We start from the raw sequence: 24,779 nt of genomic DNA on the forward strand, positions 1-24,779 counted from the left end.
TAATTTATGAGACATTTGTGGGCATTATGAGATATAATAGGAATCTCACAGCTGTGCTAGAGCCCCATAATCTTGTTGAAAAAGAGGTTCCAAGCACACTTGATAAAATGCTGCTCTGTTTCTTTGCTATTGTAATATTCTACTTCATGTTGTTTTTCTCAAGAGAGCCGAAGGACAATCTGGTGGGAGCTCCAATAGATGGGGAAATGTCAGAACTTCTACGTGCCATCCTTGCAAATGATCCAGATGTCTTCTATGCAGGTAAACATGTCTTCATTTTGTTGGGCCTCCGTAAAATAATTCTTCCTGTGTTGATTTAGCCTTGAATGATGTATCATGAATATTGCATGATCTTCTTAGCTAAAACTGACAACTTTTGACATTTTGAAGTTTTCTGATAAATATTTATTTGCTTCTTGTCAAGAGGAAAACAAGTATTCAATGTCATATGTTTAATATTGCAGGCAGTTCCAGGCAAACATCCGGGGTATGTGAGCCATTTCGTTTCCTTATCTAAATGTAACTGAGTTAAATGTTTCTATATAAACAAATTGTATAGGATTTAAGTTTATTTTTTAGTGCCTATTTATATGGTAGAATTCAACAACATCAGCAAGTTAGCCTACAAATCCAGGATCACTGGTTTGTCTCTTGTTCAATAATGATGATTTGTCATGAAATCTTTCTTCAGTCTTTCACCCCTAAGCTGTTATGCAAGGGCAGTTTTTATTGACTGGCACAAGTATGCGCACAGAGAGCTGGTATCCAGCAAGCCCACTAAAAGTTTAAGTTGTTAACTGACAGCTGTAATAGGACAGAAATACCGTTTAAAATCCTAAACAATTCCAAATGAAAAAAAAACAAGATTATTTTCTTTTTCTGCAAATGAATCTACATCATCTTGAACTGAAACAAAACTAAAAGACCCGGTGTTGAGAGATATTGATATTGAACCGATACGTTTTGTTTGTTCTAGTCACATAGTGGACACTCATCAGGGACTCGAGCAGAACACAAGAAACCAGTGGTAATGCTTGAACCTCTGGATGCTAAGGTACCAAACTATTGTAACACATTCTATAATGGTTATTTGCCAACATGTGATGTATTTTATTGGCACTTTCCCAAATATATTCTAAATAAAGGATGCACATCTTCATTTTAAGTTTCAGACTGGCAATTGTGATCATTCTCTAACTCTTCATTACAATTAAACCACTTAATCTGTCAGTTGTACAGCACTTAAGTGTTTTTCGTTTGATCAGACATTCATTTACTGCTTTATACTGTTTTCCATGTATTGCCCTTAGTAGTTCTGGACATCAGAAGCATATTATACTTCATGCTTTTCAGTTTTCATTGTTGGATGCCATTCCGAAGAAGGATGACATTTGGAATTCTTGTAAACAGCTTAGTGTGTCTCTCAAACCATTGGATGCACAGGTACCTAAGATTCACCATTTATAGAAAATCAGACAGATGATTTACCTTTAAATACTGATTTCATTGTTATGTTGTGATGTGCACTAGCACTAAGAAAGTATGTTATTTGATTTATATGTTAAGTGTTGTTGCTATTAAAGCGTCGTCATTTAATTAATCTTCTTTGTAACAAAAGTATAAGCCAAAACAAATTTGACAAGATGTTTGTTTAATTTGCGTTACATCAACAATGTAAAATGTAATGAAAAAAATATTTTTGGACTGCGCTAACAGAGTTCATTTTGCTGTTCACCTAATGTTATTTTGCATTCATTTTGCTTAAGCCTATATTCAGGGATTTCAATAGATTTTAAAAACCAGGAGTCAATGACCCCTGGACTGAAATTTTAAGGAGTCAAAATAAAAAATGTTGGGGTCAATTTTGAAGCGCGTTAATTGTGTATTTGTCTGTAATATTCAATTTTTTAGATAAAAATATCATTTGGACTAGATAAAAATATGCTCTAAGAGTAACACAATATCTTAAAAAGTTATACTGCTTTATTAAATAACAATACCATGATACATAACACAACATATTTGAACGAATTGGTACATTAAAATCTACTTCCTTATAACACATTTAAGTCTTTTCAGGGCTATAGATAACTTTGGGGTATATTGGGTAATTCACCCTCTGTTTTTGACAACAATAGGGTTTTTGTACATTCAATAGTTTTAGCAAAAATTTTCACCCCCTACTTTTGAGCGTAATTGGGTTTTTCACCCCCGGTTTTTGAACTCAATTGGGTAATTTAGGGAATGACATATATAACATAATAAAAATATATTATTTATACAAATGGAATTCAAAAAGGTACCTGTACATAACAACAAACAATTACTGAATATGTGATCAACGCTCATTCATTTTTGCGTTGAATAAGACCGAGTTCGTGAAAATCGCTGCACAATTGATGAAGTTATGGCTGTTCAAAGCGATGCACCCCGTTTTCCGGTCATTTTGAGTTGAGTACCTTGAAAATGAAAATAGAAATCGGGCGGGTCTACGAATAATTACAATACTACCCCAAAGATTGATAACCGCTGGAAAGACTGCCTTATTTTCTTCATAGGACTGCATATAAACTGTGCGGTACATTTTTGAACGGAAAATAACCAGTTTAAAAAATACACCCGGTGTTCGTAAGAATTGCGTTTCGTGAGGCAATGTTTTTTATGGGAATTACATTATTAAATTTGTATTTGCGTTTTTGTACGCTTTATTTTGAATTTAATTACGTTTTTGGCTATTTTAATTGCGTAATAACGCAAGTACGCTTGTTATCTATAGCCCTGTCTTTTAACACATTTAAGATATGTACCGGTAGCACCTTTTTATCACATATTTATCGTCATTATATTATCATCATCCCTATGATAGCTTTCTAACAAAACACAATCTAAATGCATGGAACATCTAGTATATCTATTACTGTTTATCCGAATACTATACATGTGTGTCCGAAATTATGTACACTTAAGAATGCCTTACCGGTAGTAGTTTAACTTTAATAATCCAAATTTTTTCTTGTTGTTATCTGGTTTAACAAGCCTTATCAAATGTTTGTTAAATCCAGTTAATGCTTTCTCCATTATTGATTCACCATTACATGCAATTTTAATCACCAGCTTTGAATTGAACGCGGGTTGAATGTTAATTTACAATACGTCCGCCATTTACAATGTCGAAGGCTATGACGTAGCAATTTAATTCTAGAATACTCTGATAATTTATATCAATTTGAGGAAATGTGTTTTTTGAATGTTTATGTGAAGTATTATGACTTGTTAGTATAAAAATACAAAGACCTATAATACACTAAATATAGGTCTTAGAAAAAAATAAACTGTGATTCCAGTTTATATAAGATGGGTGTACTCGTAATTATCGGTGGATTAACAAACTGACAAAACTTGCTGGTCTTACTAGTGGATCTACGTAATTAATAGACCTTTGATCAATTTTGTTTTTTCTTTAATTACTTTTGCTGACTTTCTTTAACCGTGCCGTCTGCAAAAATCCTGCAATGATTGGATGGTCAATCAATTGTCACGTAATCACTGCTGCTAATTACCCAGTTAGTGCGCAGGCACTATTTAGACGGTGACATGTGTATTGGTAGAGATGAGATAAGATAAACAACGCCCGGGGTATTCCCTCGATTATAGACCGAGTTTCAAATACTGAAACATTAATTTCAATTAGGAGCACAGCGGGATTTATTACCATGGAACTCAAGATGTTAACTGTCTGATGCACGGGTCAAATTTTCGATGCGTCAAAATGACGCACGGCAGAAAAAAGGGTTGCGTCAAAAACCAGTCATTTTTAATTTGCTCGCGTCAAAATGCAGGATTCTGCGTCTATTGAAATCCCTGTATATTATACAGTTGCCTGAAATGGTGGAGCATATATTCTGTTTAGTCTGTCTGAATTCTAATATTAATGGAATTGAGTTTGCACGGGTCTGAAACAAATTTTCCTGATATTCATCTCTGTCCTAAATGTCTGTCCTATAAACATGCATAGCCTTAGGTTATTTCCTCCTTGACCTTGCTTTATGTTTTACTGAGATTTATTCTAATGAGCCAATTCATTAATACTGAAAGGCTTCCATCACAGTTTAATGAAATCAGCTTTTAGTTTTCTGCTTGCTTGTTATCTAAAATGGAGTAAAAACTCTTGCTTGCTGGCCTGATTGAAATTGGGCTATTATCTGACTGTCAAACAACTGTGGCCTTACAAATGACATTTACATGATTAAACTTAAGGTTTGCAGCCAGTTATTGCAGCTAAGTTATATGAATTTTACAATCGAAAATAAATTCTTTGCATTAATTATCCCCACATTTTTCGGAGAAAAAGTGGGGATATTGTGGTGATGTGCGTCTGTCCGTCCGTCCTGGCCACCTGCTCCTCCTACACTTATAGCACTAGAACCTTGAAACTTACATACATGGTAGCTATGAGCATATGTGCGACGGTGACAGTGACAGAATTTTGATCTGACCTCTGGGTCATATGTTATGGGGGTTGGGGCGGGGCCTGGTCCGAGATTTTCACTCATTTTTTATGTTATTTTACATTAACTTCTTCATTTCTGCACCGATTTACTTCAAATTGATACTGAGCCTCTCTTATGACAATACGGTCAATCTCAACTATGCATGGCCCCATTACCAACCCTGGGGCGCCCTGGCCACATAGGCCACGCCCACCCAAAATTGCCTTTTACTATAATTTCTTCATTTCTTCACCGATTCGCTTCAAATTGATACTAAACCTCTCTTATGACAATACAGTTAATCTCAACTATGCATGGCCCCATTACCAACCCTGGGGCGCCCTGCCCACATAAGCCACGCCCACCCAAAATTGCCTTTTACTATAATTTCTTCATTTCTACACCGATTTACTTCAAATTGATACTGAACATCTCTTATGACAATACAATCAATCTCAACTATGTATGGCCCCATTACCAACCCTGGGGCGCCCCGCCCATAATAAGCCACACCCACCAAAAATTGTCTTTTACTATAATTTCTTCATTTCTACACCGATTCACTTCTAATTGATACTGAACTTCTCTTATGACAATACGGTCGATCTCAATTATGCATGGCCCCATTACCAACCCTGGCGCGCCCCTGGGTCAAACATGCGGCTTGGGGATACGCGTCGGCCTCTGCCGAGCCATTTCTAGTTTCTTTTATGTTTCTTTTTCATTAGACCTTGAAGTCCATCGCAAGTAATGGAACAGGTAAGAATTATATACAAACATATTGTTTTAAAATAATCTAGCTGAAAAAATAAACTTACTCTCATTTAATGTTAACAAATTGAAATATGAATTATTTGATTAGGATTTTTTGTTGTTGATTTTTTAGCCAAACACAATATGTGCATCAAATAATTACATTGTATTATCAGCTTTGTAATGTATAGGCATTTTGCTATTTATAGACTTTGAACATTGTAAGTTTTATTTTCTAGATTTGTCATCTCTGGTCCTTTGAGTGTAAAAAAACATTTCTTTTTCTTTAGTGAAGACAAAGCGTTCTAAGCGAGGCTATGATGATGGTGAACATGTGAGAAAAAAGAGAAGGTCTGGATATCAAGACGATAATGAGGATGATGATGATGACGACAGTGGCCATGGGACAGCAGAGGACTGTGAGAGAACATTAATAGTTTCTGTTTTAAAAAGTTTGATTAATGCAATCTTTGCCTGCTTAAAGAAGGAAAATGTTCTATTTTTATCTCACCTGTCATAAAAGTGACACGGTGAGCTTATGTGATCATGTGATGTCCGGCATGCTTGTGTGCGTCCGTCAACAATTTCTTTGTGTAGACAGTAGAGGTCACACTTTTAATCCAATCTTTATGAAATTTGGTCAGAATGTTTATCTTGATGAAATCTGAGTTTGGATTGTATATGGGTCATCTGGCAGGCTTTTTCCGCCCTATGCCACAGGTCCGAAATTCAGCCCCACTCCCAATGCAAATCTGGTTGTTTTTTTCCCAATTGAAAAAAAAAATCCCAATTCCAAAAAAAAAATTTTTTTTTTTTTTTTTTACCTTAAAATATATAAGTTAACCTGATTCAGTGTAAAAAATAGAAAGTGTTGCATAATTAAATTATCAGTTGCCTTGAATTTGTTTTAAAAACTGTAAAATGTGTAAATGGTTATTTAAGACTTTCCTTATTTTCCTCAAAATCCGGCGCTTCGCACGATTTTTTTCACCTCAAAAAAGGCCAGGCCTTTTCCCCAAATTCAGATTAAAAAACCTGCACTTATCTCACATGTTCATAATACTTTGTAAAATTTTAATTATAAGTTATCAAAGTAGTCGTTATTTACCAGTTAACGGCTTCTTTGAAATGTAAGAAACACTATTTACATGCGATAATTTTTCCCAATTGAGCCAATTTTGCAAATAATTTTTTTCCCAAAATGGGGGTTTTCACGACGAGAAATTCCCAAAATTCCAGTGTGGCGTATTCTCAAAATGGAGCGGAAAAAGCCTGTCTGGGGTCAAAAACTAGGTCACTAGGTCAAATAATAGAAAAACCTTGTGTAGACAATATCGGTCACAGTTTTCATCCAATCTTTATGAAATTTGGTCAGAATGTTATCTTGATGAAATCTGGATTGGGATTGTATTTGGGTTATCTGGGGTCAGAAACTAGGTCACTAGGTCAAATCATAGAAAAACCTTGTGTAGACAATAGAAGTCACAGTTTTCATCAGATCTTAATGAAATATGGTCAGAATGTTTGTCTTGTTAAAATCTGGGTTGGGATCGAATTTGGGTCATCTAGGGTCAAAAACTAGGTCACTAGGTCAAAGTTAAAGAACAACTTGTGTAGACAGTAGAGGTCACAGTTTTCATCCAATCTTAATCAAATTTGGCCAGAATGGTAATCTTGATGAAATCTGGGTTGGGATTGTATTTGGGTCATCTGGGGTCAAAAACTAGAAAATCTTTGTGTAGACAATAGTGGTCACAGTTAACATCAGATCTTTATGAAATTTTGTCAGAATATTTATATTGTTTTGCACATTTCGGTCGGTCGGTCACTCCGTCCACCAGATGGTTTCCAGATGATAACTCAAGAACGCTTAGGCCTAGGATCATGAAACTTCATAGTACATTGATCATGACTGGCAGATGACCCCTATTGATTTTCAGGTCACTAGGTCAAAGGTCAAGGTCACAGTGACTCGAAATAGTTGAATGGTTTCCTGATGATTACTCAAGAATGCTTTGGCCTAGGATAATGAAACTTCATAGGTACATTGATCATGACTGGCAGATGACCCTTATTGATTTTCAGGTCACTTGGTCAAAGGTCAAGGTCACAGTGACTCGAAAAAGTAAAATGGTTTCAAGATGATAACTCAAGAATGCTTACGCCTAGGATCATGAAACTTCATGGGTACATTGATCATGACTGGCAAATGACCCCTATTGAATTCAGGTCACTAGGTCAAAGGTCAAGGTCACAGTGACTGGAAGCAGTAAAGTGGTTTCCAGATGATTACTCAAGAATGCTTTGGCCTAGGATAATGAAACTTCATAGGTACATTGATCATGACTGGCAGATGACCCTTATTGATTTTCAGGTCACTTGGTCAAAGGTCAAGGTCACAGTGACTCGAAATAGTAAAATGGTTTCGGGATGATAACTCAAGAATGCTTACGCCTAGGATCATGAAACTTCATGGGTACATTGATCATGACTGGCAAATGACCCCTATTGAATTCAGGTCACTAGGTCAAAGGTCAAGGTCACAGTGACTGGAAGCAGTAAAGTGGTTTCGGGATGATAACGCAAGAATGCTTATGCCTAGGATCATGAAACTTCATAGGTATATTGATCATGACTGGCAGATGACCCCTATTGATTTTCAGGTCACTAGGTCAAAGGTCTAGGTCACAGTGACATGAAACAGTAAAATGGTTTCCGGATAATAACTCAAGAATGCTTACGCCAAGGATCATGAAACTTCATAGGAAAATTGATCATGACTGGCAGATGACCCCTATTGATTTTCAGGTCACTAGGTCAAAGGTCAAGGTCACAGTGACTCAAAACAGTAAAATGGTTTTCGGATGATAACTCAAGAACGCTTACGCCTAGGATCATGAAACTTCATAGGTACGTTGATCATGACTGGCAGATGACCCCTATTGATTTTCAGGTCACTAGGTCAAGGTCACCGTGACTTGAAATAGTAACATAGGTACATTGATCATGACTGGTAGATGATAGGCTGCACTGTTCGATCCGATGCATCGAAAATCGGTTTTAAATGCGTTGATTTTATTACGTTACCAACCCTACCAAATTAGATTCAATTCTTTAACATATAGACATAGATACGTAAAGCGCGCTGTACTCTGACTATTAGATACAGAAAGGTATAGGTTTTATCTTTACCTGTAATTACGATGCGCGTGGTTGGTTGCTTATTACTTTAGTCAAGCAATCAATTAGCGCGTTTCGGTCTACTTTCAGAAAAAGATAGATACGCCCTTGAAGCTTTAATCAAAAGTGTAGCAGTAGTTTGGGTTTCGGGATGGTAGCCCTCCCGATAAAACTACGTGTAAACTGTGTTCCATGGACGTGGTTTACCATAAGTCTGGCTCATTCACTAATCTAATGCAAAATGTCAAGCACAAACATAACGTTGATTTAGCAGGAGGTAGCACCAGTGCAACTACTCAAGTTTATTGATATTAAAATTGAGTTCCTTATTTGCTATTCTTTTGTATGTGTTTTATTGAAATATTGACATAGTTAATAGTTCTGAATATGCGTCAATCCCCTGACCTGTTGTGTGCTTGTTAAAACGCTCAATACACGCACGCTTTTTTATGCAAATGACGCGACGTTGTACGTGCTGCATTATTTTCGTGCTCTTTTTAATTGAGAAAAAGATTCAACACAAAATAAATGTGCACCGCTAATTTGAAGCAAAAATATTTAACATTGCGGTAACATTTACATTCGGAAGTGTGTTTCGGATTAAAAACGCTTAAACATCGACTTACGGGAATGGGTTTCAGATTACAAATTGAATTATTCCCCTTTGAGATTTCAACAAATATTAACCGTTGCGTTATAAATTCAATGATAATTTGTTTAAACACTTTACAAGTCGAATAAATGTTTTGACGGAATTATGCATGAAATTCACGTTGTCCACGAACGAGGGTCATAGCCGGTTGCCATCATCAGTCTTCTAACTATCAATTATTGGACGAAACATTTACATGTGTGCATAATTAATTCAATGAAAATTTGTATAAGCGTATTACGTGTCGAATAAATGTCAGAAAAACGAGGTGAATCAGTTCTATAAATGGACATGATGAAATATACATGTACTGGAACTAAATTGTTATCACATAATTGTAACCGGGAGTCATTTGCACAACTTACTCGCTATAATAATTAATTGTTTACCACTTGCAATTAATTTCTCGTATTAATTATGAGTCATAGGTAATGTTAACAGTAAAAAGGTGTGATGATAATGCCCGAAACCGTCTTTAATGTACTGTACTGTACTTATTACCGGTTTTATATTAAGTAAATGGTACAACTTCTTGCTAATCAAGCTGCGATAAACTCTTACTTCATGCCTGACGTCAATAAAAAATAATGGTCGATAGTTAAACCCGCCCTCATAAGCATTCGCGTAACCGATTGGACGATGAACTTCACAGTTTGACGACTGGAAAGTTACCAGATACATCCTTATCAGCATTTAAATGACTATGTAATGTGGCTAGAATAATCGATACGCGCATCATGCTATTCTCTTATCAGTAGATTTTCCATTACCCCATGTGGTGTTTATGGCATTTACTTGTGAAAGTAGGTACCGAGTGCTCTTTTAAAACATGGAATATTGATACACTGATAGAGAAACCTTGATTTTTTTGGACAATCTCCACTTTCTTTTACTGAAAAATTTCAAGCGCCCCGTGGACTCTGATTTCGAAATTCAAGCGCCCCGGCGAGGGATCGTTAAATGGCCTGTGGAAAGCCCTTGTGAAACAGCCCTTGTTATCTTTATGAAATCTGGATTGGGATTGTATTTGGGTCATCTAGGGTCAGAAACTCGGTCACTAGGTCAAATCATAGAAAAACCTTGTGTAGACAATAAAGGTCATAGTTTTCATCTGATCTTAATAAAATTTGGTCAGAATTTTTATCTTGATAATATCTGATTTTGGATCATATATTGGCCATCTGGGGTCAAAAATAAGGTCACCAGGCCAATTCCGGAAAACTTTGTGTAGATGAAATAGGTCATCGTTTTCATCACGTCTTAATGAAATTTTGTCAGAATGTATTAATTTATGAAATCTGGCTTTGGATTGTATATGGATCTGATAGAATTTAAGTTGATGTAGCAAGGTTAGTCAGGTGAGCAATTCAGGGCCATTATGGCCCTCTTGTTTATGCATTGCTTTATGTTGAATACTGGAATGTTGACCCTTATTTTTTGCCACTGCAAGATTAAGGAAACCACTGTGTAATGTCAAGATAGCATTCTCTGCATGTAAAAGTAGACTCTTAAAAAGATGGATTTTCTAATTATGCAAATACATAAAATGAGAATCTGGAGTGACAGTACATGTATCACAATTGTGCATTAATGTAATGCAGTTTTAACTGTGTTGTATTTTAATAATAAAAATAGTTGTTTTCTTGCCAGTGATGCGACGTAAAAAGCAAGAGAAGCGACAACGTCGAATGAACCAATCTGATATGACCACTGAAGAACTGCTGGACAGTCCAACATTCAAGAAGTTCAGCATGTGCTTAGAACAGATTCTCGACAGTGCAGAAGAAATTAATTTTGGTAGTTTTGATCCACGTAAGTGTCTGTTCCTTTACATGTGATTTAAAAAAGTCAATATTCACTGTACCATAAACCCAGGATCTAATTGTTAGATTAATTGAGAGCATTTTTTTTTGCATTTATATACATATTGTTGCTTAAAGCGGGTATATACGATTTTGTCAAATATTTATGAATTTATATAAACTGTGTAAAAAACTTATTATATATATATTTCAATATAAATTAAAATAAAAGTTAAGAAGAACATGTGTCGAAAAATGCGAAATAAGCCAGATATTTAATTCTGAAATTGAAAACGGCTGTACAGCCGAATTCGCCAGCATGTATACCTTACATGTACGATGTGCATCTAAAGTTAGTTTAACGGTTTATTTGAATTCCTGCAACGATATCTATTCATACGACACACGAACACTATCTCCGATCCTAATACAAAGACGAATGCTTCGGTTATTGTAGGAAAATATGTACGTCACTATCGGCTCGGGGCGCTAATTTGTCTGTGCTGCATTTTATGAAATTCGGCTTTAATGTATAATTTTTCTTGCCTATTTTGTGTTATTGTAACATATTTTATCAATATATTACAATTAAACACATATAAAAAATCGTATATACCCGATTTAACATTGTGATTTTAAACATTTTGGATGCATTAAAAATACTTAGAGCCAGCAACGCTCACAAGTTATTCCAGGCAAAAATTGTCTTTGTTGACTGCAAACTTGATGCTTACCTGCAATGTTCGTATACCCAGATGATGAAGAGGTTGAGTGTCCACCAGAATCACTCATAAGTCGCCACATTCTCGCTGAGTTGACAAGTGAAACTGCCAAATTAAAGTCCATGGGAGAGCTGAATAAAATACCAGCTGGAACTCTAGTGAAGCTTCTTACCATTCTGCAGTGGAATATCAGAGATGGAACTAAACTTGTACCTTTCATGTCTCAGGTGGGTAGAAAATTATTATCTCCCGCCAGAGGCGGAGGGATATTGTTTTGGCATTGTCCGTCCGTCCGTCCGGCACTTTTGTGTCCGGAGCCATATCTTGGAAGTGCTTTGGCAGATTTCATTGAAACTTCATATGAGTATATAAATATATGCATAAGAGGATGATGCACGCCAAATGGCATTGTACACCATCTGTTAAAAACAGAGTTATGGCCCTTTGTATCTTGAAAAAATGCTTTTTACAATAGGCACTTTTGTGGCCGGAGCCATATCTTGGAAGTGCTTTGGCGGATTTCATTGAAACTTGGTATGAGTATATATATGCATAAGAGGATGATGCACGCCAAATGGCATTGTATACAATCTGTTAAAAACAGAGTTATGGCCCTTTGTATCTTGAAAAAATGCTTTTTACTATAGGCACTTTTGTGTCCGGAGCCATATCTTGGAAGTGCTTTGGCGGATTTCATTGAAACTTGGTATGAGTATATATCCCGCGCCAGAGGCGGAGGGATATTGTTTTGGCGCTGTCCGTCTGGCTGTCCGTCCGTCTGTCACTTTTGTGTCCGGAGCCATATCTTGGAAGTGCTTTGGCGTATTTCATTGAAACTTCGTATGAGTATATATATGGATAAGAGGATAATGCACCGCAAATGGCATTGTACACCATCTGTTAATAACGGAGTTATGGCCCTTTGTATTTTGAAAAAAATGCTTGTTTGAGTGTCAAATATAATACTCTTGTGTCCAGAAGCATATAGGCGGGGGATATCAATTCAACAAATTTGCTTGTTTTTATGTAAATAGCTGTAATAATAAATGTAAATGGCATTGTTTAGGTACATGTATTCCAAGTTTGAGGTTGTTTGTGCTGGATTTTGTGATTTTTCGTGGTTGTTGATAGAACTTTAATCATATCACAGTGGTTAATTCTTGCACTTTTCCTAAGCCTTTCTCACACAAGTTACATAGCCAGGCAATGAATCAAATCAATGATCATTGGATTTGAAGTCCAGCGATTCACCAATAGACTGATGCCGGAAAAGCACGCGTTTAGAAAAACCCACTAATCACCGGTCCCCGGTACAAACAACGCTGGTCCATTTTATCAACCAATGAAAGCTTCCTTTAAATAATAACATTTTATACGGTGTGTGATTATGAAAGGATTATAAATGGGTCAGGTTTATTTGTACCAGCAGATTAGTGGGTTTTTCCAAAAAGTCGCTTTTCTGGGATAAAAATATTGTGCTAGCTAGCCTACTCGGAACTAAAAATAATGATATAAAAATGGGAATTACCAAACCCTGTTTCTATTTTGAGCCAACAAAACTGTGATGAATATAAGGAAATTAAATTGTGAGAAAAATAGTTTGAAAAAAAGTATCAAGCATTTTTGAAGGTTAAATTCATATAAATGTTATTTTACTGAGTTTAATGTCAGAGAAAATTGTTTTTTCTGACACTTTCCTACTCAAAAGCGCTATATGCAACCAGCATAAGACCAGAACAGCCTGCAAGTAACTGGCAGTATGTTCATGTGTTATTCTGTTATCTGCTCATCAGTACCTTATGGTTGGAAATGTAGCCTTTAAACTTGAATCTTATGAAAGGATTTAGATTTAATTTGCTTTTCTAAGGAACTACACATGTGTAGAATTGCATATCTGAGTGGTGAGTAGCTTATAAAAACAATTATATAAGAGCTCAGCACCTGAATTGTTAATAACAGGAAACCGATGATGAAGATGAGGAGGGCCAGAAGTTGTGGCGTGAGATCGCCATGGAGAGGGTGGGTCGGTCTGTGGATGCTGCTCTCACGGCCATCTACATCATCACCTCCCCAAACATGCCCAAGCAGGTGTTCATTGAGGACGTCATTGACAGGATCGTCATGTTCACCAAGTTCCAGTTGTCCAATACCATTTACCCAGAGTTTGATCCAGTGTATAGAATAAATCCCAAAGATAAAGGTTTGTGCTTTTAACTGCTTTAGAACTTAATTTTATTTGAATCTTTTCTGTTAAATTCAATTCAGGTTTATTCAAATATTGAACATTAATTAATGTTATAAACTAATATATATCAAGTTTGAAATAATCTCCCAATATTAGATTAAGTTTCAACCAACTTATGCATTGAATTATTATGAAGCATGCCAGGTAATACCTGTAATATACTGTAGTAAAACATCGCTTATGTCAGATATTAAACTATTATGTTGTATTGATGAACCCCTCATTTTGGGCACAAGTTTAATTGCTGAATTATTTTGGTTAGTTGAAATTCAAACATCAGCAAAATACTATTTCCTATTGTTTTGTAACAGATGGCTACCAAAAAAGTTTGAAAATGAAGCGGTCCAGGGCGCATGCAGTAAAGCACAAATCCACAATATCCCTGTATAACAAAATAACGGACCTTGTTGGGAACATAGCAGAACTGGTCGAGGTACAGGAACTTACAGACACCCTCATTTTGCAGGTAAGTTAACATCCTCCTATATGTTTGCAGTCTAGATGGTCATGTTTGAGCTTTTTATTGTGTTTTCCAAGAAGGCAGGCTTTAAAAAGGCAATGTGCGGGATGGAAATTTACTGGGACCCATTAGCAAATTGCCCTTAAAATAATTTGTTGGCCCCTAGACTTACTTAGAAAGCTCGTTTTTCCTCTGTAGAAAAGTATTGAAAGATCAAGGAGGGCAAGTATGTCAAAAAAACTAGTTTCTATTCCAGGAAACTAGCATTGATCAAACTTCTGTTATTAATGTGACCTATCCTTTTTGCAAAAGGTCCTTCATTTCATATTCAAATTATGCATTGAAAATGATGTAATAGAAATTGCTTTGTAAGGAAATGGGGTATTGGTGAAAACATTTTTGTGTGCAGTGTTTGGTTTATTGCATAAGTCTTTCTGAAATGAACTTCACTACTAAAATATCTGCTTAATAACTGAACAAATGCGTAACATTTATTTATCAGATGTAAACTAAACAAAATATACAAAATAAATAATAAATGCAATCTTGTACATGACTGATCCTTAATTTAGCTCAATTGTACAGACAATGTAGGACAATGTGATGCTTATACACAGACTATTCTTGGTATCATCTTTCAGATATCAACCTGTGGAGTGGCTCCCTTCTTTGTTGAGAACATTAGTGAGCTCCAACTGAATGCAATGAAATTAGTCACAACTGTAAGTGTTCTATGTGTGATTTTGAACCACATTCTAATATTCCGCTGGACATTTACATAGAAGCAGGAATATGATTGCATGATATTGTTTGGTGGTACAAATATTGATTTATGAAAGTCTACTTGCTGTCGTGATTATTGTGTATCTCTTGCAGCAAATATGTGCTTTAGATGTTTCATTTTAAATGTGACTCTAACATGGGCTTCTGAAACAATTTTCTTTCAGTTTTCAGTTATTTAATCAGGGATGTGATTTTTAGCTCGGCTGTTTTCGGAGAAAACCGGAGGTATTGTCATAGCCAGCTTGTCGTGTCGTCCACCGTCCGCGTCGTGCTAAAACCTTAACATTTTGTCAAGGTTTTGAACATTGGCTCTAAAATCAAAGTGCTTCCACCTACAACTTTGAAACTTCATATGTAGCTGCACCTTGATGAGTTCTACACGCCTCACCCATATTTGGGTCACTAGGTCAAAGGTCAAGGTCACTGTGACCTCTAAAAAAAATAATTTCTGACAAGCTTTCATTTCCTTAAAAATGCACCCGCAGTAGAGCATGGCACCTGTTATGCGGTGCTCTTGTTCCTCCTTTAAGCTGATTTCCTCCCTTTTAATTTTACAAATAGTTATAAACTTTGCTTGATCAATATACAAATGAAGAGTTTAGTTGAATCCTGTTGGGGGATAGGGCATTTTCCTCCCCTGAGTAATTTTGATTTTTACTTATAGGCACTTGTTAGTGAGCTATTTTAATGTCATAAATACTTACCTGTTATCTCATGCTTCTCCTTTCCAAGGGGAATTAACTCATCCGGAATTTTAACTAGGAATCCGCCACCTCAATACCGTAATACAGGCCAGGTTAAACATAGTGCAATGCAACCTAGCCAAAAATCGGTAACCAACCCTCAATATTCTTTCCGGATCAACCAGGTGTATACGTGTCTTTTACGGCTCTGAATTAAAATATTGTTTTTCGATTTATTTCACTTGGTTGATTGGGGTTTTGAATAGATAAATTGTGTTATTTATCTTTTTATTCTTTCGGATTAATTTGTGTGGATCTAATGGATTTTGTTTCATTTGTAAAAGGTAAGCCATGCTTGTTTTTATCGAACAATGGTTTATTTCTACCATGCTGGGTGTTTTCAGGCGCGTACGACCACGTGCAATACGTGCTCTTCTAATACATTGCTAGAATGTGCAAAGCATGTTCTTCTAATGTGTTACGAGATCGTGCAAAGCGTGTTCATCTATTGACAGATTGTTTATCATTTGCCATTGTGTGCAATAATAATTTTAACGTTCCGTATGACAATCTAATTGATCATCATTTTATTTTTCATCTGTTTTGAATTAACCTTTTGTTTAATTTATGATCTATGGCAGTATTATTATAATTTTCATTATGGTCAAATAATGATTTTATGTGCCGTATGATAATCTGGTCTGTGACCAGTTTATAGTTGAATATGTTTTGCTCTTGTTTTTCATATATTCGACTACATGAATGTCGCAGAAACAAGAGTGGATAAATACCCGGTGACTTCGCAGACCATGGATGATAGTTGCAGCATCAGTCACCGGGTATCGGGCACGATGGCGACCGTACTATGCTAAGTCTCTTAGACAGTCGGTCAACATCCGACCATATGGCGACACCCGTCAGCCGGTCTTTGCCCGATGGCATTGGTCATGGACATCGACCAATGCCGGACCATTTGGCATCCGCCATACGGTCATTATCCGGTGACAACACTGGTCATGATATGACCAGTACGTCACCGGGGACGTTGATCACGGACCTTTGGTCATGTCACCAGTCCGGTTCGGTCATTGATCACCGGTCCAGTGTCTGATCATGTCACCAGTCATGTCATCGGTCCGGTCAGGTCATTGATCACCGGTCCGGTCACTGGTCAACAGTCATCAGTTAGGCCTGCCACCGATAACACCAGTCACCAGTCAAGAAGAAGAACTCGGTCTTCATCATTGGATTATTCTCCTATTCGTCGTCGAATACATCGTCTTCATCAAGGATTAGACATCGGACACGCTCTTCTTCGTCGGGCAGTTCTCATCGGCGCGGCTCTTGTAAGCGATCACGTCGTCACTCACAGAGACGGTATTCTAGAAGATCTCGGTCTCATCGCAGCCGATCCACATCTCGACAGCGCAGCCGATCCGGATCTTGACATCGCAGGAAACGAGGACGTCGTCAACTTTCACGTAGACATCATCAGACTTCATTGAGCACAACAGGATAGTTATGGAACATACCTCATTGAGCAGTTCTCGGTGTTGATACACTCCTAAGCGATCACGTCAATGCTCACGGAGACAATATTGTAGAAGACAATATTTCCAGCGTAGCCGAACAATATTTCGGCATCGCAGTTATATGGATGTAGCCACAGTTGTCACGTAGGCGTTAATGAACCTACTGGTCAGATCGATGTTCTCCATTTTATTCCTTTAGGAATATCATGTCTCCATTCCACGTGTGATGGTTTTTCTTATGGCATCAACACATGTTGCAGTCACCGAGCCGTATTTGTATACGAACACTAGTTCGTTTAACTTTCAGGCTTCGGGATAAGCTGTTCTTTTCTCCACTACGACTAAAAGGACACTTATGCCTATTACTACTAATAATCTACCGTTGTTTTCCGGTTAACATTATCAGATGACTTCGTGGATGGTCATTCTTCTGCACCAGATATTTCCATTCTGACGAAGTTATATTATACCGGTCCCGATCACCGGACATCGGTCACCATTCATCGGTCATATCACCGATCACTGGTCACCGGTCAGAATAAGTGATGTCTCATCGCCATCAGATTGGATTTTTGGCACGATCTTCTTTTCCGAGCAGTGCTTGACATTGATATCAGACCATATGGATTCCACCATTTTTCGGTCTTTAACTGGTAACGTCACCGGTCATATTATGACTGGTCTGTTCACCTGGCTACAGTTACTGGTCATTGACCGGTCCGTTCGGTTACCAGTTACCAATTACCAGTATTCCACTGAGTTTTCATCGGTCAATTTTTAGTATCAGGGATATCATCTACATTACCTAGTTATATACCCCTGGCTATGATTGTATTGAATACTATATTTTATGGATTCAACAATCTACATGACTTTTTGTGTTTTTCAATACTGATGTTCTACTGGCGACGGTTACCAAATCATCTCTGCTGACTTGGTCTATGGTTGATTTTCCTGACCATCCATTCTGGTGCTGGTTATGACCTACTAATACTAGAAGATTATGAAATACCTATATCTGTTATTTCTACTTCTATCTCAACCAGCTACATGCAGACGACTGGTCTTGCAGATAGATCGGCTGAAGTGGGCTCGGAGACTAGCATTGAGGTCGAACATTACTATTTGACCTCTATTAATTTATGTTCGAGACCCGAAGGATGAATTGTTTTAACCGCCTTTACCTGTCGGCTACAGACTTTGCAGTCAGTGTCACGGAACAGTTGGGACACATTAATGACGCTAGCAGGATTAGCAAGACGACATTTTGTATCGACTTCTGTATTTCTATTGCTCCTACGACAGTGCATATTTTCAAGCTACTGGAATCAACAAGAGTTCTGATACATAGGATTGCCTATCAGATTGACCGCATAGCGGCTACAGTCTTGTAGATGGCTTGGGAGCTATTGAACTCAGATCTTAGACCCTAGGAACTGGAGGGACCTCATCTTAAAGTTATTCTATTACACTTCTGGCCATAACAGGCCGTCTTCTTATAACTGGTCGTATTCCTTTCGGAATTCGTCCCGGTTAGGAGTCTTGAAGTAAATGGATTAATCAAGTCAGAATTTAAGACTTCCATGCATTTTACCGGCAAGCGTGGACCCCCTTAAGGTTACTCCTAGGGTTTTCACCTTTTTCTGCCATCACACCTTCGATTCTGGAGGTACCACTGTCAATCATATTTCCGTACTTCGCAAATCGATGACTTCACGACCTGTATTATCCAGGATTTTAAAGGCGCCTGTTATTGGTTCAAGAAGAGGCTATATTCTGTAGATAGGTCATAAAGTTATAAGTGTTAAACACTGTCCTATTCTACCAATTTTCAAGTGTGTTTGGAGTGGGAAAGTTCGGCTTGCCGTGATTTCTTTGCCCACCCATCCTTGACAAATGGTTCCGGTCACCGGTCGGTATTTACCGATCCGGTCACCGGTCTTTCTGCTGAGACGTCTTTTCTTACGTCCGTTTCAGCTTTATTTTTAAGTTAATTGTATTAATCTCGGGATTATTCAATGACACAGATTTCCATCTTTTTGTCATTATTTACCACTGTTCAGTGGTGTCTAGACTAGAAGATTATCTTGGCAAGAATATAGTTTATTCTACTACAACCTTCCTTACATCTTAACAGATGTGAGCAGAGAAGGTTAGGGACGATCACATAGAACAACGTATCTTGATTTTCTCAATTATGTGGTATCCTAATGAATATCACCTGCACATCTACATCTTGAAAAGCGATAATTCTTTTTAGCTGTTTTTCATTTACAACACATTTTCACGATTCCTTTGTGATGGTTTCAAGAAAACTATCACACATCGGTCGTGGTTTACTTACAGACACGGAGGTGATCATATTATCACTCCTTGTATCTGGAAATCAGGAACTTATTCGTTCTTTGCAAGAACAACAAATTTTCTCTATCGTCTTACTCATACCAGGTCGTTTCAACGCCCTGTTGGACGTTTTGTCCTGCAGTTCTTTCTGTCGAATTATTTTTCCGTTGGGTTCAAATAATGTTATTGCGCATGCGCGGCAGGGAATTTGCATGGCGTACAAAAATTGATGCATAGTATATCGAAGAATGTTGTTTATCATCAAACGCTAGTAATTAGCGTTATGCGCTCATAGATCGCAGTATATACCGGTATGCTGAACAACGTCAATAATGCAGTTCACAGAAATCGATCCAGCAGGGTGTGCGATTGTTATACATTCGTCCATTGACATAAACTGGAATATCTTGCCTTCTTGTTGAGATTTTGCAATAACTGAGTTTTTGCCATAATTTCATGCAATATACTTAATGAACCATGGGATTATGGTTCTACGACCTTTTAAGTCTCCTGTACAATTATTTTCAGGAAACTTCTTTACAGGTCAAATATCATATCTCAGAGAGACATATTTTTACTGATCCAGACATGTGCTACTACATGTCTGGCCATTATTTACTTTTAGTTATCTCTACATAAGAACGTTTTTCTGTTAGAGTTTCAATCCTTGTTACTTGTGCAAGGATAATTCCATCAGAACTGTATAAAGGTTCTATGGAAATTCATTTTTGACTGGGTATTCGAGAGCATAGTTATTACCTTAATCACTCTGCTAGATACATAAAACCTCTAGAGGTTTTTCTCATCTTTTTCTTGATGATAAGAAATTTGTTCTTTTCTTCATCAAAGGATAGAGATTATGCTTTTGTATACCTTGTTTTGTGTAAGTCATCGCAACTCTGTGCTGTCTTACCTATTTTGGAACTGATCCAAACTATGGAACGTCAACACTATGTTTTTCTTCCTTTACCTTCTTAAGCGGTTTTGACTCGTGTTACATGTTGGGATGCTTAATGAGTTTCCTATGAACCTTTTTCATCAGGCTTATTAACAGTTCCAATATAATTTTAAGACGGTTTTCCTTCTTATTATGGCTTTTACCATACGGAGAAGTGAAATTCATGCTTTTTCTGTTGAATACGACCAATTCCAGTTGGATCTAATGTCGTCTTCACTTTGTTGTGTCAGCCAGGATTCCTTGCTTAATATCAAGTCCTCTATATGGCTTCTACCTTCAAGTTTTTCTTAAACTGGTAGTCATGAAGATGAGGATACACTTTTATGGGCAATCAAGGCTTTGAAGTTCTATCTCAGCAGTGTTAGTCGGATGTCCATTCGAGGTTCTCAAAAGACACTCTTCATTTCCCTAAAAAGGGGGAGATGTGTCTGCGGCTTCTATTTCTCGGGGTTAGACCTCGACTAAGGAAAGTTACTCATTCCTTTTTAGGATCTGACCGCATGAATTAAGAGCTCTGTCTGTTTTGTGGGCATATATTAATCACACCCCACTTTTTGACGTGCTCTAAGCTGTTTTCTGGGGGAATCCGACCACCTTTGTCATCATTTTATCTTCGTTTTCTGAAGTGCCAACAATACAATTCGTATATGTTTGGGCTTGTTGTGGTTTCACTAACGGTAGTGTCTTCTTTACGACATAGACATGTTACTTTGTCCGAGAAGTCATAATTAATACCGTTTTTACGAAGATTACTTGGTAACCCTTGTTTAGGGTTTTGCTATCATAAGCTGATAACCCTGTTTATGGGTTCTACTGTGTTGGGAAAATATATACGAACCTTCCCACCGCAGCTGCAAAATCAGCATGAAATAACAGGTCAGTATTTATGACATTAAAACAAATTTTTTAAATAAAATTCATTTTAATTATTAAATACTTACCTGTTATCGGTAAGTCCCACCTCCCACCCCGCTATTCGATTAATATTTTTGTATATATATTGAAAGAATATTGAGGGTTGGTTACCGATTTTTGGCTAGGTTGCATTGTATTATGTTTAACCTGGCCTGTATTACGGTATTGAGGTGGCAGATTCCCAGTTAAAATTCCGGATGAGTTAATTCCCCTTGGAAAGGAGAAGCATGGGATAACAGATAAGTATTTAATAATTAAAATGAATATTATTTAAAAAATTTGTTTTAGACATGAATCAGTTTGTTAATCTAACAGACGTAGCTGAAAAATTCTGGAACAATGTTAGCATTGTTGCCACAGAATTAAAAGGACAGCACCTACTTATTACACATCATAAAATTTATTTCATCCTTTGATTTTCTGGTATAGTACTGGGTCTAGACAAATAAATTTGTTTATTGGCTCTAGTATTTCCAAGGTCCTATGATATAACTGCTTTTAAAATAGGTCAGGCTTTACAGAAAATCTCAGGAGCTCTTCAGGGTCTTTCCCGCTGAGAACCCTAACCAATGCTTTGCCCTGGAGTATCCGTGGGGCCTAGGCAGTCCCCTTGTCCACACGGGAATGTTTGGATATTTTTAGATAGTAAATATTTAATCATTAAAATGTATTTTCAGGTATTTGCTCACTATGACAAGCACAGGCAGTTGATATTGGAGGATATTTTCTCTAGTTTGGCCCGACTTCCATCCAGTAAACGAAATCTACGCAGCTATAGGTAATGTTTGCTATATATTACAGTAGTTTGTTTGGTCTTTGATTTCAGCTGATCTGTAATAGAAGGTCAAAATACAAGTTTGTGTTTCCTGACATAGAAATGACATTGCAATGCTCAATATAGGTCATGCTTATTCTTAATCTGAGGAATCAGTGCACAAACTTATCTCAAGCCTGTAAGCATCACAATTGTTGATTTAAATCAGGCTTGTTAAGGTTATTTGTTCAGAAGATGTGAATATAATATTCAGGGGTGTGATTTTTCCGCGGATCCGCGGATTTCCGCGGATCGGGTTGTCCCGAATGTCACTTCTGAGATTGGCGTAAATTCGTTTTAAAAAATGTGGGGGAGAGGGGCTACCACCGATTCCGCGGACGTATTTCATAAGCGGCCCGAAATATCCGCGGCCCGCGAAATCTCTCCGCATTTTACACTGGTAGATTCTGCCTAAGCATTTATAAAACGAGCCATATAATTGGCTGTCGTTTCCCAATCTTCCAATTAAAATTGTGTTCTTAAAATGCGCTCTGTGATTTGTTTACAAATGGCGCCGTTGTGAAGAGAAAATTAAGATTATTGAAATAACAAATAGCAATCGAATAAACGACTGACATCACCTAGTCTGATAGGAATAATGAAATGTGTTTGTCAAAAAAAGACCACGTTTTAGATACAAGCAACACATATTTTGTTAAGAAATGTGCCCACTGAATTTGTGCCACGGAAACCAGTGTTTGCAAATTGGAGTTTAGTCTACTCGAGAAGTAAAACAATTTAGAAGAGTATCGTTCAAACATGGAAATAGACAAACATGATTTGATTTTTATATGTCTGTGGGACTGTGTACATGTATAATCAGATTCATATGCATATTCTGCTTTATTATGTTTGTCACGCTGTTCAGTTAACTGAAATAGCTTTGAACTGAGTGAAGATGTGAAATGCAAGATATTGAAAGGTATACAAATTAAATATATTAAGTTAACTCAGTTAATACATCATTAACACCAGAAGAACACTCAAGTGTGTTTGTTTATATTAAGTCTATTAACTGTAATTCAATACATTGAAAAACTGCTGCTATTGATCACACTAAATACTTACTTAACAGTTTACTTTGCATCCTCAGTATGTTAAATGTGAAGTTTAACAGGTTTTTATAAAGAAATATTGTTATGAAGTTCAAAAAGTTGTTTATTTTAATGTCTGTTTTTATGTTTGTCATTTCGTTATGCGCGCCATTCGCGTAGTCAAAATCAGTCAACAGAATTTTCCTCCCCTCTGACTTTGCCTCAATCACACCCCTGATATTGTTTTAATATGCATAAACTTGATTGGTCAAACTGCTTGCTTTTTATACGAGGAATGATGCGAATGTTCTTCTAATTGCATTGAGAACTATCTTCTGAAAAAAATACTGAATATTTAAATATTATTTGTGAAGAATTGTTTTTGAGATTTGCTCAAACCCTTTTACGTTTAGAAGTTAAGTGAAAATAACTTTATGCAAACACCATAAAACAAGAATAGAAGAAAGTTCTCGCAGGCTGTTCAGGTTTTATTGTTTGCTGCCATCAGTATCTAAGTGTTGGAAATGAAGCCTTTAAATCTTGAATCTATTACTAAAGTTTAATTTAATCTGATTTTAGTAGGTACTACACATACTTTCAAATGTTTATTTGAGCAGAAAAAAGTGAAGGCAGCTTAATTACTAAAAAGCTAAGCTTTACGTTGTTTGTCAAAGCTGACTTAAAACCATTCACCATCAAATTGGTGTGTGACACAGTTTGAGTTACATTAACATGTCTATAAATCTTGTGGCGTACCTTCAATAGGTTAAATGCTGAAGATAACATCCAGATGGTGACAGCGCTGGTGTTGCAGCTGATACAGTGTGTAGTCAACCTACCCCAGTCTGCCCCCACTGTTGTGGACGGCATGCCTGCAGAGGAGGAGGCTGCAGAGGCCAGCAGACACAGCAAGGCTGACAAGTCTGGCAAGGGCAAACGCAGATCAGCTGAGGTTGTGAGTACAAGCTTTAAACAGGGGTTTGATTCTTCCTGCTTTTAACCGGCTTCCGACTTTTTATGCCCCTGGATTGGGGGTATATTGTTTTTGACCTGTCTGTCTGTCTGTCATTCTGTCCCAAAACTTTACCTTGGTCATAACTTTTGCAATATTGATATTTGGCATGCATGTGTATCTCCTGGAGCTGCATGAAAAAGTCACATTTGTGAGGTATAGATCTGGTTTATTAAAAACATGATGACATGAAGTTGGGCAGTTTTCCTTATATGGCTTAAGTAAAATGATTCAAACACTAGAAAAGTTACAAATTTGACCCTCTCATAAAACTTGAGCATAACATGAAATATAACTTGCAGTTTCCACAGGCAATTTAACGGTTCCTCAGCGGAGCTCTTGAATTTCGAAATCAGAGTCCCCGGGGCGCCTGAAATTTTCCGATCAGTGTATTCTGACAG

At 37.0% G+C, this 24,779-nt stretch overlaps 1 protein-coding gene across 1 annotated transcript in view; it reads left to right on the forward strand.

Annotated features, from left to right (window-relative positions):
- Positions 1–24,779, forward strand: part of LOC127876325 (nipped-B-like protein B) — an 88,709-nt gene that overhangs the window by 3,819 nt on the left and 60,111 nt on the right. Inside the window, exons 4-16 of the mRNA XM_052421434.1 lie at positions 164–261; positions 465–487; positions 977–1,054; positions 1,354–1,443; positions 5,219–5,249; positions 5,534–5,662; positions 10,726–10,887; positions 11,633–11,826; positions 13,559–13,799; positions 14,156–14,310; positions 14,946–15,026; positions 22,196–22,296; positions 24,132–24,321. Of these exons, the coding sequence (XP_052277394.1) occupies positions 164–261; positions 465–487; positions 977–1,054; positions 1,354–1,443; positions 5,219–5,249; positions 5,534–5,662; positions 10,726–10,887; positions 11,633–11,826; positions 13,559–13,799; positions 14,156–14,310; positions 14,946–15,026; positions 22,196–22,296; positions 24,132–24,321 (1,573 nt within the window). The remainder of the gene's footprint in view (positions 1–163; positions 262–464; positions 488–976; positions 1,055–1,353; positions 1,444–5,218; positions 5,250–5,533; positions 5,663–10,725; positions 10,888–11,632; positions 11,827–13,558; positions 13,800–14,155; positions 14,311–14,945; positions 15,027–22,195; positions 22,297–24,131; positions 24,322–24,779) is intronic.

This window comes from Dreissena polymorpha, chromosome 4, assembly GCF_020536995.1.
Source record: "Dreissena polymorpha isolate Duluth1 chromosome 4, UMN_Dpol_1.0, whole genome shotgun sequence".
NCBI lineage: Eukaryota > Metazoa > Mollusca > Bivalvia > Myida > Dreissenidae > Dreissena > Dreissena polymorpha.